This window comes from Pseudorasbora parva, chromosome 2 (assembly GCF_024679245.1).
Source record: "Pseudorasbora parva isolate DD20220531a chromosome 2, ASM2467924v1, whole genome shotgun sequence".
NCBI classification, from domain to species: Eukaryota; Metazoa; Chordata; class Actinopteri; order Cypriniformes; family Gobionidae; genus Pseudorasbora; species Pseudorasbora parva.
Window position 1 is genome coordinate 2,364,930 of NC_090173.1, and position 17,446 is coordinate 2,382,375.

At 43.8% G+C, this 17,446-nt stretch overlaps 1 protein-coding gene across 1 annotated transcript; it reads right to left on the reverse strand.

Annotated features, from left to right (window-relative positions):
* Positions 1-1,232: 1,232 nt before the first annotated feature.
* On the reverse strand, positions 1,233-10,181 carry LOC137089854 (tyrosine-protein phosphatase non-receptor type substrate 1-like). The gene is given in 6 exon segments (XM_067453423.1): positions 1,233-1,315; positions 1,433-1,513; positions 1,915-1,968; positions 1,971-2,246; positions 2,324-2,641; positions 10,121-10,181. Coding segments are annotated over 6 exon segments (873 nt in total).
* Between the last annotated feature and the right edge of the window lie 7,265 nt (positions 10,182-17,446).

A 17,446-nucleotide genomic window follows, 5' to 3' on the forward strand; every position in this document is an offset into this window, starting at 1 on the left:
ATCAATGTCCACACAAAATGAGAAAAGGAATAAGTCCCCTGGTTCAGAGTCTCAAATAATTAGGGTATCCTTCAGCTGTACAAAAATCTCCAGAGTAGTCCAAAATGTATATACTTGACCAGAGTTGGCACATATTAAACAGCTGCAAGGTTTACCACACAGACTTGTCCCCAGAGGTAAGCCTCAAAAAACCTTTACTCTGGCCATTACTCTGAGCTATGTTAGCCAAAAGAAACATGCCACCTCACCAAACAACCTCTGCTTTCAAAATGGCCGCCCTTCCCCTTTATTGGTGAGCCCATCACAATAAGAGTCCCTAAAGGCCAACAAAAGTCCCCTTAAACAAAAAGGCACCTGTACATATACAGTGACCTTTTATAGATATATATATAGTGAGCATAGTGCTGGGCTTTACTGTGACAGTGTTACAACGGGTATATAAAACAGGTCTGTAAACAACACACATCAAACGGTATAAAACAGCAGCTAGCACTCACAGGCCGCACCTGAAAAACAAAAACCAAATAGTGAAAAAGTTACATAATTTATCCCTTTCCCAGAAAAAGAATCCACACGATAAAGTTTCTTACCTCACAAGTGTGATTGTTAGACTATTGCAAAACACACTCACACACACACACACACACACACACACACACACACACACACACACACACACACACACACACACACACACACACACACACACACACACACACACACACACACGGCTGCAGGGGAAAACAAACAAAGCTGAGAGACCTTTTCTGCCCAAACACCATGTTCACAGGAGAATCAGAACGCCACACTTTGATAAGCCTTTAATACAGCCACACACACACCGCAGTAACTGCGCTGCACAGGGGCACTCAATGTCAGGCTGCAGCTCTGCGCTAGTGGACGTGTCTTAGCATTTGAAGCACACGACCATTGAAGGGGAAAAGATAATAAACAGACTCAACCTGTCACACACACATATATATGATGTTTATTTCAAGGGGAGCCTTGATACAATTAGAAGCAAGAAAGAAGCTAAAACTGAAATGAACAGAAGATCTGAGAATCATAAAATCATCTCCATCAGAACAGAGAGGATGATACACACAGTCTGAGTCTGTTACTGTATTTAATATTTCATATTTAAAGCAGTTTACATATGAAGCACAAGAAAATGACATTCAACACTAAGCAAATATCCATAAAACCCATAAAATGAAAATAAATCTGGCCTGTTAATCTCGCTCCAGCTCAGCAGTATTTTCTTGTAATATTGTCGGCATCTCTATTTCCTCTGGCCGCTGCAAGTCCTTTCTCCCTGTAAAATAAAGCCATTGACTGACCTCTGACCTCTGGTGTGTGTTTTTATCATGACTGCAGATTGATCCAGATCAGATGAGTGTGAATGATCAGATTGTGTGCGGCTCAAACTCACCAGCTCTTCTTGCACAGATGATCTGAAGAAGAATCACAGTAGGAGCAGCAAACACTGCCATCTCAACAATACTCACAATCCCTGCAGGAAACATGAGAGGAAGAGGAGAAACTGAAGTCAAGGGGATTCAACGATGAACATTCACAGACTGACTGATAGTTTCAGTGATATAAAGCTGTCAGAATAAATCAACGTGTCGTACCTCTGATTAATAATGCAGCAGTCACACTGACTTCAGTTTCTCCTGGATCTGTGGATCATGTGTGTTAGTTCAGCTCAAACATAATGCAGCACATCATCCGTCTGTCATCTATTATCATCTTATTTCAATCTCAAGGTGTCAGGAGGAAATCAAAAATAAATCTGATGCTTTATTCATTCACAGATATTCATGTTAAGTTTGCAAGTTTGTCTGAATGTTCAGACGCATCATCTGTAGGACATTAACATCATATTTTACAGTAGTAATAGTTGTTTCTCACCTGAATACTTGACAGTGTATGTGACTGAGGTCTTGAGTTGTTTTCTCTGAGTTCACATCTCCACTCTCTGTTGTGATCTTCATTCAGGAGTGTTGTAGTCAGAGTGATGTTACAGCGATCTGGAGCTGATATCTGATATCTGGAGTCTGTCTGAAGATCAACACCAGCCTGATTCACCCACAGCAGCTTAATATCCTGAAAACGGACCCAATCATCACAGGAGGATCCAGTATATGAATACAACTGACAGGAGAGAGTCACAGAGCGGCCTGGACTGATCTCAGTCTGAGAGGATGATGATGATGATGATGATGATGATGATGAAGGAGACACTGAAACAAAACACAAATCATCTGAGAATAAAGAGAGAATCTGCCCCTTTAAATTGGCCATATAATCATAAACTCACCATGAAGAACATACAGATAAACATGAGCATCAGGTCCTTGTCTCTGTCCATTCTCATATTGTCTGCAGATGTATAATCCATGATCTTCTATTGTGACGTTGTTGATGTTCAGCGAGCAGTCAGACCCCAGACTCAGACTCTCATGTCTCTCTGTGTCTTTCTCCTTTATCCCTCCATTAATCAGTTCAACTAAAGCTGAACGTCTGAATCTGTTATAGTAGAGCCATGTAGTTGATGTGCAGTCAGAATGAGCATTATTACAGGACAGACGGACATTTCCACCAGAACTGATGAACACATGATCCACTCCACTGGATCCTGAAACACAGAACATCTGAGTGATCCTTATATTAATAATAAAAACATAAAACATACAAGCATAAAAAGCAGATTTAAATCATAGTTCCCTTTCGGGGAACTCGAGCTGCGTCGAAACGCTGTGAGAACGCCTCTGCGTTAATGCGTCGTGAAGCGCCTGTAGAACCATTCCATCGGAAAAAAAATCGATCGTCGGCGTGATGACGTCATCGACCGGAAGCTATAAAACGCCCGTGAAAACAAACAGGAACTAGCTTCTGAGCCTTCAGCAAGCGATCTGTGTGAACCTGTCTGTCTATTTGGTGTTTTTGTCTGTCTATATCAGAGATTTTCCACCCTTTTGTTAAATATTGCAGTATATATTAACAAACAAAGAGAAAATAAAATAGATAGAGTAAATATGGCGAGTGAAAGCAGTTTTAAGAAGTGTGTTCATCCCTGCCCACGCTACATCACGGGTGGGGATACACACTCTCTTTGTGTAGCCTGCTTGGGAGCGCAGCATGCCCAGGCAGCCCTCGAGGGGGCTGCTTGCGAGCACTGTGAGCGTATGCCACTGAGAACGCTGCGCTCCCGCCGGGCACTCTTCGAGGAGGGTGCCTCGGCTCGTGTTCCCCGCGGCTCTGGTCCCGCTGCCGCCGAGGCGGAGCGAAGGCTGCAGTCGTGGGGATCACAATTGGATGTTGCAGACGGGTTAGAGACGGGCGCTGCCTTATCTCTGCCCTCACCTGCTCCATCCAGCGGCTCTTCTCGGGGCATGGAAGCACGCATGGCGGTTTCTTCCCCCCCGAGAGAGTCGCCGGTGCTTCATCTGTCCAGCTCTGAGGAGGTGGACGTTGAAAGCATCGAGACTGAAGACTCGCCACTTCAGTCCCCGGCTAGTGAGGAGCTAGTTGAGGTTCTGACGCGAGCAGTGGCCAGATTAAACATCGACTGGCCCACTGAAAGATCTGAGGCAGGAAGAAAGCGTCATAGCAAGCTAGACGAACGATTCCTGCCATCTCGCGCCTCAGAGCCTCAGCGGCGGGGCCTGCCGTTCTTCTATGACTTGCACACCGAGGTGGCAAGATCATGGAGGAGACCGGCATCATATCGAGTTTTCAGCCCGCAGACCTCGGTCTACAGCAACATCAGCGGGCTGAAACAGTATGGTTATGGGGCGATGCCAAAGGTGGAAGAGACGCTTGCGAGCCATCTCTCGCCTTCCTCGGCATCGTCCCTTAAGGCCCCGACTTTACCCACCAGACCTTTAAAAACAACGTCGGCGCTGGTGGGTAAAGCGTACTCGGCAGCAGGTCAGGCGGCTGCATGCCTGCACACGATGGCTATCGTGCAGGCATATCAGGCTGACCTGCTGAGGGATCTGGATGGTAGTGATGTTGTGGGGGGAGATATTGTTACTGAGTTAAGAACTTCAGCTGATTTAGCTCTCCGGGCCACCAAGGAGACGGCCAGATGTGTTGGCCGCTCCATGGCAGCATTGGTGGCCATGGAGAGACACCTTTGGTTGAACCCCACAGACATCAAGGAGAGGGAGAAAGCTTTCCTGCTTGATGCAACGCTTTCTCCTGGAGGCCTCTTCGGTGACGCAGTCCACACTGTCACCGAGAGGTTCCAGGAGTCGAAAAAGCAAGCTGCGGCGCTCAAGCAGTTCCTCCCTCTCCGGGTCCAGGTCCCTGGGGCTGCTGCTGATACCACCAAGCAGCCCAAACCGAGTACGAGCTCCTCACATCGGGCTCAGCAAAAGCAGAGCGTCGCTGCCCGAGCTCCCCCTCAGCGCGGGGACGAGGGGCGGCGCTCTCAGACGAGGCCTTCGAGGGGCAGGGCTGATCTGCGGACAGTCCTGATCGCCAAGAAGGCCTCGTCGAAGCGTTCCTGACGCCAGAAGCGTCAGGACGCTGAGGGTGGTTCCCCCCGTAGGGAAACGGTGTTTACCCCTGCCAACGGTACCCGTTTTCCTACGGCACCCTCGGGGGGCCGCGCTGCCAACCCCGCCGCAATGCCGGGCGCAGTCGGTCTCCGCGGGCCACCCGAGGGTGGTCCGCACCCCCTTCGGGGGGCCCCCGAGCAGTCAAGTCAGTTGTTCCCTGCCGGTCCGCCGCTTCAGGGCACTGTGCTTGTTGCTCAAAATACACCAGAGGCCAGCCTCGAGAGGCTGGTTCCCTTAGTAGATTTTCTAGACGAGTGGAAACGTCTATCAAATATATCTCATTGGGTCCTGCAGATAATAGAAAAGGGGTACGCCATTCAATTCAGAAGTCGGCCACCTCCTTTCTGCGGTGTCCTACCTACAGAGGTGGGCCCGGAGCAGGCTCTGGTAATGGCACAGGAAGTAGAGACACTCCTGCAATAAGGGGCTATAGAGAGGGTTCCCCCTCCCAGCAGGGAGTCTGGCTTTTACAGCCGTTACTTCATCGTGCCGAAGAAGGATGGGGGCTTACGCCCGATATTAGATCTGCGGCTATTGAATCGCTCGGTGGCCAAGCTCAAATTCAAGATGCTTACACTCAGACAGATTGTAGCGCAGGTCAAATCGGAGGATTGGTTTGTCACCATAGACCTCAAAGATGCGTATTTTCATGTCTCCATCCTTCCACATCACAGGAAGTTCCTGAGGTTTGCCTTCGGGGGAGAGGCATACCAATATCGTGTACTTCCCTTCGGTCTAGCACTGTCACCCCGCACGTTCACCAAGTGTGTGGATGCAGCTCTGGCGCCGCTGCGTCTTCAGGGCATCCGCATACTGAACTACATCGACGACTGGCTGATTCTAGCGAATACAGAGCAGATGGCGGTTCAGCATCGAGATGCTGTTCTCGCCCACATGTCGAAGCTGGGGTTGAGGCTGAACGCCAAGAAGAGTGTGCTTTCTCCGGCTCAGAGAACCACTTTTCTAGGTGTGAACTGGGACTCGGTAATTATGCGGGCGCAATTATCGCCAACACGCATAGCATCGATCCTGGCAGCCGTCAAAGAGCAGAAGCTAGGCCGAGCCGTCACTGTGAAACAGTTCCAGAAACTGTTAGGTCTCATGGCAGCAGCGTCCAACGTGATACCTTTTGGCCTACTGTACATGAGGCCACTGCAGTGGTGGCTCAAAACAAAAGGGTTCTCCCCGAGGGGAAATCCGCTCCGCACGATCAAAGTCACGCGGCGATGCCTACGTGCTCTGGTCATGTGGAAAAACCCGGGGTTTTTATCTCAGGGTCCCGTGTTGGGGGCTCATGTTCGTCGCGTAACGCTAACGACAGATGCCTCTCTCACGGGCTGGGGGGCGACCATGAGTGGTCGCTCGTCCCAGGGTCTATGGCAGGAACATCAGCGGCACTGGCACATAAATCGGCTAGAGATGCTCGCAGTGTTTCTTGCATTGAAACAGTTCCTGCCCGACCTCAGGGGCCACCACGTACTAGTCAGGACAGACAACACGTCCGTGGTAGCCTATATAAATCACCAGGGGGGTCTGAGGTCTCGTCCATTGGACAAATTGGCACATCGGATCCTCCTGTGGGCCCAAGGGAAATTGCTGTCAATCAGGGCAGTATATATCCCGGGGGCCCTGAATCAGGAAGCAGACAGCCTGTCGAGACAGGGGCCGAGGCCCGGGGAATGGAGACTCCACCCAGAGGTGGTGGAGCTCCTTTGGAAGGTTTATGGGAAAGCAGAAATAGACCTATTTGCTTCGGCGGAGAATTCCCGCTGCCCGCAGTGGTTTTCTCTGACCCATCCGGCCCCGCTGGGGCTGGATGCCATGGTACAGGAGTGGCCGAGGCTGCCTCTGTACGCCTTCCCCCCGATTGTCCTGCTTCCAGGAGTTCTGGAGAGGGTACGCCGGGACGGGGCCCAGGTACTTCTAGTGGCTCCGAACTGGCCGACCCGAGTATGGTTTTCGGACCTGATATCTCTCCTGGAAGGCTCTCCGATGGAGATTCCGACCAGGAGGGATCTACTCTCTCAGGCGGGCGGGAGATTCCTGCACCCACGCCCGGAGATGTGGAAACTGTGGGCCTGGCCTCTGAGGGGGCTAGGCTCATAGAGGAAGGTCTCTCGGCCGAGGTCGTAGAGACCATCCTACACTCCAGAGCTCCGTCCACAAGGAAGCTGTACGCTTTGAAATGGAGACTTTTCTCAGCATGGTGCAGAGAACGCCAGTGGGACCCAGTTAACTGCCCGGTTGGTACAGTGCTGGAGTTCCTGCAGGCAAGGTTCTCGGCAGGGTTGACCCCCTCCACAATAAAGGTGTACGTGGCGGCCTTGGGTGCCTTCCACGTCCCTTTCGGTGGAGTGTCTTTGGGAAGACACCCTCTAATTACACGCTTCCTTCGTGGCACTCTAAGGTTGAGGCCAGTTATGCACTCGAGGGTCCCAGCATGGGACTTGGCCATTGTTCTGAGGGGCTTGTCCGGACCACCGTTCGAACCTTTGGAGGAGGTTTCGGACAAGTTCCTCACCCTAAAAACCATCTTTCTGTTGGCCATTTCGTCTCTTAAAAGAATAGGAGATATTCAGTCCCTGTCAGTAGGGCCCTCATGTCTAGACTTTGCGCCAGGGATGGTGAAAGCATTTCTGCATCCCAGGCCGGGTTATGTCCCCAAGGTTCCTACGAGCCCACGGGGCCCCATCACTCTACAAGCCTTCTGTCCTCCTCCGTTTAAGACGTCAGACCAGGAAAGGTTAAATCTGCTGTGTCCTGTGAGGGCACTGGATACATATGTCCACAGAGCTGCCCTGTGGAGAAAATCTGAACAATTATTTGTCTGTTTCGGACCCCCTAAGAAGGGGGCTCCAGTATCCAAGCAGAGGATGAGCAAGTGGCTGGTCGAGGCCATCTCACTTGCTTATGAAGCGGCCGGGCAGCCGTATCAACCAGGGGTATGGCTGCTTCAAAAGCACTCTTGTCGGGGGCTTCCCTCCACGATATTTGCAACGCGGCCGGATGGTCGTCTCCGTTAACCTTCGTCAGGTTCTATGAACTAGACCTGGCATCTACAGTTGGGGCACAGGTACTCTCGTAACCGTGTGCGCTTCGGCTTCACACATACGAGACACTTGGTCCTATGGCGATGTGGGTATAAGCGTTCTCACAGCGTTTCGACGCAGCTCGAGTTCCCCGAAAGGGAACGTCTCAGGTTACGTATGTAACCCTAGTTCCCTGAGGGAACGAGACGCTGCGTCGCTCTGCCATACTCCCGGCGTGTCCGTGATCACTTACTTCAGGCTTTATCAGAAGTTAGTTCCTGTTTGTTTTCACGGACGTTTTATAGCTTCCGGTCGATGACGTCATCACGCCGACGATCGATCTTTTTTCCGATGGAATGGTTCTACAGGCGCTTCACGACGCATTAACGCAGAGGCGTTCTCACAGCGTTTCGACGCAGCGTCTCGTTCCCTCAGGGAACTAGGGTTACATACGTAACCTGAGACGATTTTCTTCCTCATTTAAAGGTGTCCTAGAATGATTTGAAACAATATGTTAAATTATTCTCTAATATCTACATAGAGGGTATGTGGCTTATTTAAGGGCAACATTTGTCCAGATACAGTTGTACAGGTCCATTTATCACCCTATAAATTGTCCCTAGGATGTAATGCTCTTTTTTTGCCTTATTTGGAAGAGTCATGAATATTAAAGTTGAGCTCTGCTCTGATTGGCTTATTTCAGCAGCTCACAGCAGTTCAGTAAAGCGGCTCGTGAGTCCTGACAGAACACAGACCGACTGAAGGACACTTTAAGCAGAACATCTCAAACGGAGATTGATCAAATACAGCTTACTTGTTTATTGCTGTTTTCAGATCATCTGTGCGCGAGAAAGAGCTCGCGTTCGTGCGGTTGCCAGATTTCAGTAATTAAATCCCCCAAACAGAGCTTTTCTGTGAAAAGAAACCAGTATACTCTCCGGTTTTTACCTAAACATGTCCAATCTCTCTCGCGCGCAGATGATCTGAAAATACCAGTAAACAAGTAAGCTGTATTTCAGCAATCTCCATTGACTATCGGTTTAACTTATATGGTGGAAAAGGTGACGTTTGCTAGAAGGATCGAGTGAACGATCTGTAAGCAAAGTATCTACGGTTGTAATACAAAATAATATTCCCCTTTGTCATTAGACACACTATTTAGTTTGGTATGGTACTTGGTGTTTCCTATTGTTACTGTAAGAATCTTGCGTTATCTAGATCAAGATCAAGATCAAGAGTTTTATTTGTCACATACACAGTTATACAGAATACAACCGGCAGTGAAATGTAAACAGGTCCGCTCCATGGACAGCAAATAACAATTAACAAAAAAAGCACAATAAATTATAAAATAGGGATTGGATAAAATAGGAATAGGATAAGGTGCTATATATATACATATGTAGAATTATGAAAAAATCAAGTAAAAGAAATAAGAGATGTGGAATAAAATAAGTGAGATAAAGTAAACTGGAGACTATAAAAATAAATACGTGGATAACAGAAGTGCAGGAGTGTAATGTGCAAACAGCATTATAATGAGTAGTGACATGAACACAAGAATAAAGTGCAGTGCAATATCAGTATGCGAGTTTGTTAATACTGAAGTGAGGTGAAGTCACATGTAGTTAAGTGACAGCGTTCAGGAGTCTGATGACCTGTGGGAAGAAACTCCTCCTGAGTCTCTCAGTTTTGGCCATCAGGCTACGGAAGCGCTTACCAGAAGGCAGCCGGGTGAAGTGGGGGTTGGCCGGGTGATTAATGTCCTTGATGATTTTTGTAGCTCTGCCTCTGCATCGTTTGATGTAGATGTCCTGCAGAGACGGGAGAGCTGACCCTGAGATGCGCAATGCTGACAAGACAATGCTGTCTCTCTAAGAAACTTTCAATTTAATCAGAAGTTGTTTACAATTGTTAACAGTCAATAAGTGGATAAATCACTGCTCACTGCTAGCAGAAATATAGTCGCCCCTTTCTTTCTGTTTAAGACTAAAGCAAAGCTTGCTTGAAATGGGCCGAACAAACGAACGTTTTGTTGTGTTATCCGATTATAATAAACCTCAACCATGCGTCATGAGAGCCGTTTTTGCTATCTTCGAGTGTCTTGTTTACCATCAGTAGTTTTTGTTTTACAAGATTTACAAAAGAAGTAGGAGACAAGGATGTTCGAGACTCACAGTATGTGATGACCATGGACTGAACTCTTATTATTTCACTATGGAAAGGTTAATTAAATTTTTCATTCTAGGACACCTTTAATGCAAACACACTCTCCAGAATGATCTATTGTTCTTCATCCGAGAGCTGCTCAGATCACTCACACACTCTTCATATGAAGATCATTTCTCACCCTTAGATGTTTGACTGACTCTATGTCCAGTATCAGGAATAATACAGTATGATCTGTGTGTATCAATACACAACTCTGAGATCACAGCGTGAATAAACTGATCATGATCAGATGAACTCTTTCCAGACTAACACACTAAATGTCTTTAGAGAAAATACAGATGTGTTTACCTGAGAGAAGAGAAGAGAGAACGATCAGTCCCAGCAGACACAGATCACACTTATCAGACATTTTCTGTTTCTGGCAGTCTTTCTGTTCTTTATATAGACACATCTCTTCCTTTATCATCATCAGCTCCTCCTGTGGTTTATTAAGTTGTGAAGAGTGTTGAAATCCGGCTATAGCTGTTATTAGTGACACTAGACCAGTGCCTGACAGAGAAGTGTTGCTTCGCTTAAATTCAGTAGATGTGTTTTTCATTCATTAATAAATGTAAATTACAGTAGATGTATACTGTAATAGGAACTGTCCCATCTTATGGTGATGTGCCATACCCTAACCATAACCATAACCCAATAGAGAGCAGGCTTTGACAGGCCAACGGTTGTGAAAGATGAGCTTCAGTGTGATAAAGTGCATACTGTTAACCCCACTGGCTCAACACTGTGAGTATAGGCTCGACACGAGAGCATTACTGTTAGTTTCACTTCTTTATTTCAGAAGTTCCTGTGTCCAGTGTCTCTAAAGAAGATATGAACTGTCTTCAGGGAGAGTTTAACACATGGATTATAATGTGCTGCTTTACTCTCTCCAGCCCTGAGGAAATATATCAGATCCTTTATTAACACTACAGACACCAAATGCCAGTTCATCATTTGCTCTGAGCTTCGTGATGTATTTCTGCTTTCAGATTGTGTGTCTTGCTCATTTCAATGTGCTGAAGTTGTCTATAGTTCCCTGAACAGACTTAAAATGAGTGTCTGTTGAGCTCTGTCCTATTCAGCAGTAGATTCGATGTGATTAAAGCCATTTACGGCCTTTTGTCTTTTGTGTGGTAATTATGTCGGACATGCACAGCTGTTATTATACCACCATTATATTTATTCAGTGTTATATTTAAACAGGGAAATGTCTTGGATCAGGAACAGGTGAAGGACAGTGAGGACGTTCAGATGAATGAAGTGGTCAATGTGGAGATGAATAAGATGTTGAGTTGTCCTGAGATGGTTGGAGATGAAGAAATGAGGGATGATGATATGCTTTCGGATATTACTGAGATGGGGTCTCAAATATGGAGGATTTGTATTCCTTGGATTAATGATTTTTTGGACACAACTTTTAGTGATGTCTTTTTCTCCATTGTAATAGAACCACAAACAGAGTTGAGCAAGTTTGAGCAAACTCGTCTCTAAGAGTGTTAGATTGCATGGGATCTGATCGGGGAAGTTATTTTACTGGACATGTAATGAAAGCTGTGTGTTTAGTTAACCTCAGGCATTACCTCCACAGGGTTTACACACCACAGAGATCCAAATGGTCAGAAGGTCGAATGACTCCATAAAACTCAAAAAAAAAAGAAAAAAAAAAGGAAAATAATAATTTATTTTCAGTTATGTTGAACAAGTTTATGCCTTACAGCCATGTCAACTTCCTGTATGTAAACACTTTAAGGTGCATAAAACATGTGCATGGCTATAGTCACACATCAGTTGAGTGATAATAATGTTTATTATGACCAGTCTTTAGCATTGCTGAAATCTGAGAGTGCCCCCTAGTTTCCAACATATGACTAATAACGAAGAAAATATATCTGAACAGTTAGATCTGGAACGCAGGCATTTCAATCAATAAATGAAACAATTCTCAGTCAGACCTGCATCATTGAGTGAGACTTGGCCTGTTCATCAAATGCACAGAAGATGAGTTCAAAAGCTAAACTAGAGATTTTAAATCTGTTTCTGTAAATCTCATTTTCTAATTGAAAGATCAAATTATGTATTTTATTTATGCATACTGCTGGTAAAAATACTAGTTATACGGACGTTTTGTTACCCTTCCTTTAATTCATCCAGACCACGTTTAAATTCCACTTCCGTATCACAGTGTTAGTGAAGAATCTGGAGATCAAATGAGACCTGCCCACTTAATATCTGACCCTGAGAAATGAGACCGTATTTACCACTCGCACTTCTGACATGAGTTTATCATGTGTTGTCATTTTTATGTTCTGGGGTTCATCCTCCACCCCTCTTTTCCCATCTCAGGATAACCAAAAATTAGGGATGGCTGACGCGAAACTGACGTTTCGAAGCTGTGTCGAGATCCCGATGCGCAGATGTTTGGAAAAACTGCTCCGGACTGTGATTCGACTTACCCATGTCACGTGACTAACGCTAACTGAAGCACCGAAGTGTTTCATCAGGTGTGCCTGTCGAAACTGCTTTGATTGCAAGGGGCGGGAACAAACCGCACAGTCACACATCTGAATGAACCTAATTCCCCACAGTTTAAAAGTGAAGGTAATCCATCTTCACCTCGTGGGTTTTGTGAGAGGAGATACATTTTGTGATAGCAGTGATTTTGTGATAGTAGTGAGATTTATAGTAAGCTTTGGTTAGATATATTTAGGCCAGGGGAGCTAAACCATTTAGTGCTTTGAGTAATAAGCAAGATTTTAAAATGTATGCGATGTTTAATAGGGAGCCAGTGCAGTGTTGACAGAACTGGACTAATATGATCATACTTCCTGGTTCTAGTAAGAACTCTAGCTGCTGCATTTTGGACTAGCTGGAGTTTGTTTATTAAGCGAGCAGGGCAACCACCCAGTAGAGCATTACAATAATCTAGCCTTGAGCTCATGAACGCATGTACTAACTGTTCAGCATTTGGCATTGAAAGCATGTGCCGTAATTTAGATATATTTTTAAGATGGTAGAATGCAGTTTTACAGATGCTAGAAACGTGGCTTTCAAATGAAAGATTGGTATCAAAGAGCACACCCAGGTTCCTCACTGACGACGAGGGCTTGACAGAGCAGTCATCAAGTGTTAGACAGTATTCTCGGTTACTACTTGTGGAGCTTTTCTGTCCAATAATTAAAAATTCAGTTTGTAGCAGTAAATAAAGAGATCTCACAACGATCACAAGTTCAGTATGGAGTACCGCAAGGCTCAGTGTTAGGACCGCTGCTCTTCACCCTGTATATGCTACCACTGGGAGATATCATTAGGAAGCATGGCGTTAGTATTCATTGTTATGCTGACGATACTCAGCTCTGTATTTCCTCACGCCCTGACGAAACCTACCAATTCACAAGATTAACGGAATGCATAGCTGATATACAAAACTGGATGAATAGTAATTTCCTGTAAATTAATTCAGATAAAACTGATAACGGTCAGATAAGTACGATTTAAACCATGCTAATGTTTGATTCTATTCAGAAGAATATTGTGGTCGATAGTATCGAATGCAGCGCTAAGATCGAGTAACACTAATAGAGATACAACCACGATCAGATGATAAGAGTAAATCATTTGTAACTCTAATTAGAGCAGTCTCAGTACTATGATACGGTCTAAATCCTGACTGGAAATCCTCACATATACCATTTCTTTCTAAAAAGGAACATAATTGTGAAGACACGGCCTTTTCTAGTATTTTTGATAGAAACGGTAGATTCGAGATTGGCCTGTAATTGACTTATTCTTTAGGATCAAGTTGCGTTTTTCTAATAAGTGGTTTAATTATAGCCAACTTAAAAGTTTTCGGTACATATCCTAATGTCAAAGATGAATTAATGATATTAAGCAGAGGATCTATGACCTCTGGAAGTATCTCTTTTAATAGCCTAGTCGGTATAGGGTCAAGCATACATGTTGTTGATTTTGATGATTTTACAAGTTTAGCCAATTCTTCTCCTCCTATAGCAGTGAATGAGTGTAATTTTTCCTCAGTGACACTACAATGCTCTGTCTGAAGTGATACTGTAGTAGGCGGCTGCATGGTTATAATTTTATTCCTAATATTATCAATCTTACTAGTAAAGAAGTTCATAAAGTCATTACTGCTGCGTTGTTTACAAACATCAGAAGTTGAAGCTTTATTTTTTGATAATTTAGCCACTGTATCGAATAAATACTTAGGGTTGTGTTTGTTTTCTTCTAAAAGAGTTGATAAATAAGCAGATCTAGCAGTTTTTATGGCCTTTCTATATGCAATCATGCTCTCTTTCCACAAATTGCGAAAAACCTCCAGTTTTGTTTTCTTCCAGCTGCGCTCCATTTTTCTGGCCGCTGTTTTAAGGGCCCGAGTGTGATCGTTGTACCACGGCGTCGGATTATTTCCTTAAATCTTCTTTAAGCGCCGGGGAGCAACTATGTCTAAAGTGCTAGTAAAGAGAGAATCAATAGTTTCTGTTGCAGCATCAAGTTCCTCTTGGCTATCTGTAATGCTGAGGAGATGGAACTGATGAGGAAGATTATGGACAAAGCAATCTTTAGTCGCAGCGGTTATCGTCCTGCCATATTTGAAGCGAGGGGATGGCTTTGCAGCCTTAGGTAAATTAAGTATACATGATATTAGGTAATGATCTGAGATGTCATCGCTCTGCTGCAGAATTTTAACAGTATCAACATTTATTCCATGTGACATTATTAGATCTAAAGTATGATTAAGGCGATGAGTTGGTCCCGATACGTGTTGTCTATCTCCAATAGAGTTTAGAATGTCTCTAAATGCCAATCCCAATGCGTCTTTTTCATTGTCTACATGGATATTAAAATCACCAACAATTAGTACTTTAACTACAGCTAATACTAACTCCGATACAAAACCAGCAAATTCTTTGATAAAGTCTGTATTGTGCCCTGGTGGCCTGTATACAGTAGCCAGCACAAATGTCAAAAAGGATTTATAATTTACACTACACAGTGTTACATAAAGCACCAAAACTTCAAAGGAATTATATTTGAAACTAGACTTCTGAGTAATACTGAAAATATTATTATAAATTACAGCAACACCTCCCCCTTTACCTTTCAGGCGTGGCTAATGTTTACAACAATAATCTCGGGGGGTGTACTCATTTAAAGTAATGTAATCGTCAGGTTTTAGCCAGGTTTCTGTCAAACACAGCACATCTAAGTTATGATCTATAATCATATCATTAACAATAAGCGCTTTTGGCGAAAGGGATCGAATATTCAGCAACCCAAGCTTTATCAATTGTTCATCCGTATTATATCTGTTGTTTATTTGTTGGACATCAATTCAATTTTTACTGTTGAATGGTTTTGATGGTTTTTTGTATTTACTAATTCAGGGAACAGACACAGTCTCTATGTGATAATATCTAGCTGAAAGAGTCTCTATGTGCTGGGATTTAGCTGACTCTGGTGACGTGAGACAGCTAGCAGATGGTTGGTTTAGCCAGTTTGTCTGCTTCCTGATCTGGGTCCCAGTGAGTCAAGGTTTAGCTCTAAGACTGTGTGCCAAATTACTAGAGAGAAGAGCAGCACCAGCCCAGGAGGGATGAATGCAGTCTATCTTCAACAGGTCTGCCCCAAAAACTTTTCCAATTGTCTATGAACCCTATGTTATTTTGCAGACACCACTTAGACAACCAGCCATTGAGTGATGATAATCTGCTAACTATTTCATCACTCCTTTTAACAGGGAGGGGACCAGAGAAAAATACTGCCTTTGACAATATATATATATATATATATATATATATATATATATATATATATAGGCTGCACGATATGAGGAAAAGTTGCAATGTTTAATATTGCAATGACGATATATCTTGCGATAAATATTCAAATGTGAATGTTAGCTATACTGTTCCCATGTCTTAGTACTTTAATAGGTTCTTTACGAACCTAAACATTGAGTAGCCTATTCCTACTAGGGATGGGTACCGAAACCCGGTATAAAACGGGCCCCGGGGCTGAATTTTGAAAGACCGTTGTATCGATAAGCTCGGCCGTTATCGGTTCTGCTTTCGGTACTTTTGAAAATACACGTGACGACGAGAGAGAGAGAGAGAGAGAGAGAGAGAGAGAGAGAGAGAGAGAGAGAGAGAGAGAGAGAGAGAGAGAGAGAGCAAAACGACAGCCCAAATGAGTGATGACGGAGGACAGAACTAAACATTCAAACATAGCCTGTTTATACTTTACACTAGATTGTGATAATGTGATTTTATTTTAGATTTTGGCTTCTTTGGCAAAGATTTTGGCTTTAGATTTTGGCAAAGAATATAATTTTAATATTTATGTCTAGCGCAACTTAATTCCCTTTGCAGCAGTAGGCTACGCTGTCATTTCTCCCTATAACTCAAACGTAATGACAGAATCAGCACGATCGGTGATTGTTGTAAAATACAGTCTAGCAACTGCTGGTAAATTGTGGGATGCGTTTAATAATAAAAAGAGCGATTAAAAGCACAAAAATGTCCGAAAGAGATTGTTCCCAAGTCGGCGCGCGCTCCGAAACAGCCGCAACGAGACGAGCAAATTACACTTTCGGTTTCACACTCGCGTCTAAACGATCAAATGTACACAAACATCTGTGTCAAAATGAACGTCTTGGAGTCTCTTAAACACAATTTGTGTCTAAAATGGACGTTGTTATTATGGATAGTCGGGAGAAAATGTAGTGCATCTGCCTATTATCAGTCGCCTATAGATCTGCACATCTGTCTTAAAGAGGCAGCGGTGTAAATAAACAAGCTGACGGATTACTGCGAATTAAACAACCAAATGCAAAGAGAAAATCCCTCACAGCTCTTGAATGAATAACTTCAGCTTTAATAAGCATTAATTTATCCTAACTATGATAAACTATGCAGTGTTATTTTACATTTGATTACTAGAATTCTTCCTGAAATTAAAGCACTGTGTAGGCCTATATAATGTGTATCTTTGTTAATTGTGTGTGTGTGTGTGTGTGTGTGTGTGTGTGTGTGTGTGTATGGGGTATATATATATATATATATATATATATATATATATATATATATATATATATATATATATATATATATATATATAGTAAATCTCAAAAAGTACCGATAAGAATACCGTTAAAGTACCGGACCGATAAGCAGTATCGGTAAGAGTAGTAATACCGTTAAAACCTTAACGATACCCATCCCTAATTCCTACTGAATAAAGAAATCAAATAGATATATATATTTTTTTAATTATTGAAAAAATTGCTCATAAATGAGGGCCGGCACAAGCTCAACTGCAAAACTCTAGGCAAAACACCATCCTGCATTCACAATTAAAGATGATCTTTGAGATGCATGTGAAAGACTGGAGATTTTGTTAATTGATAAAATTGCACTAAAATAAAAGCTTAGAGAACCATGTTTTCAGATTTTTTTTTAAATTCTTAAAAACAAATCAGCACAACCTATGCAAATTCTGTTTTAAATAATAAAATAATTAGCTTACCATAAGAGGCAATGCAACAGTGGCAAAAGCCAAACAGTTAGATGCATAATCCGCCTCTTTTACTCTTTCTGATTTTCTGCAATAGATGAAGAT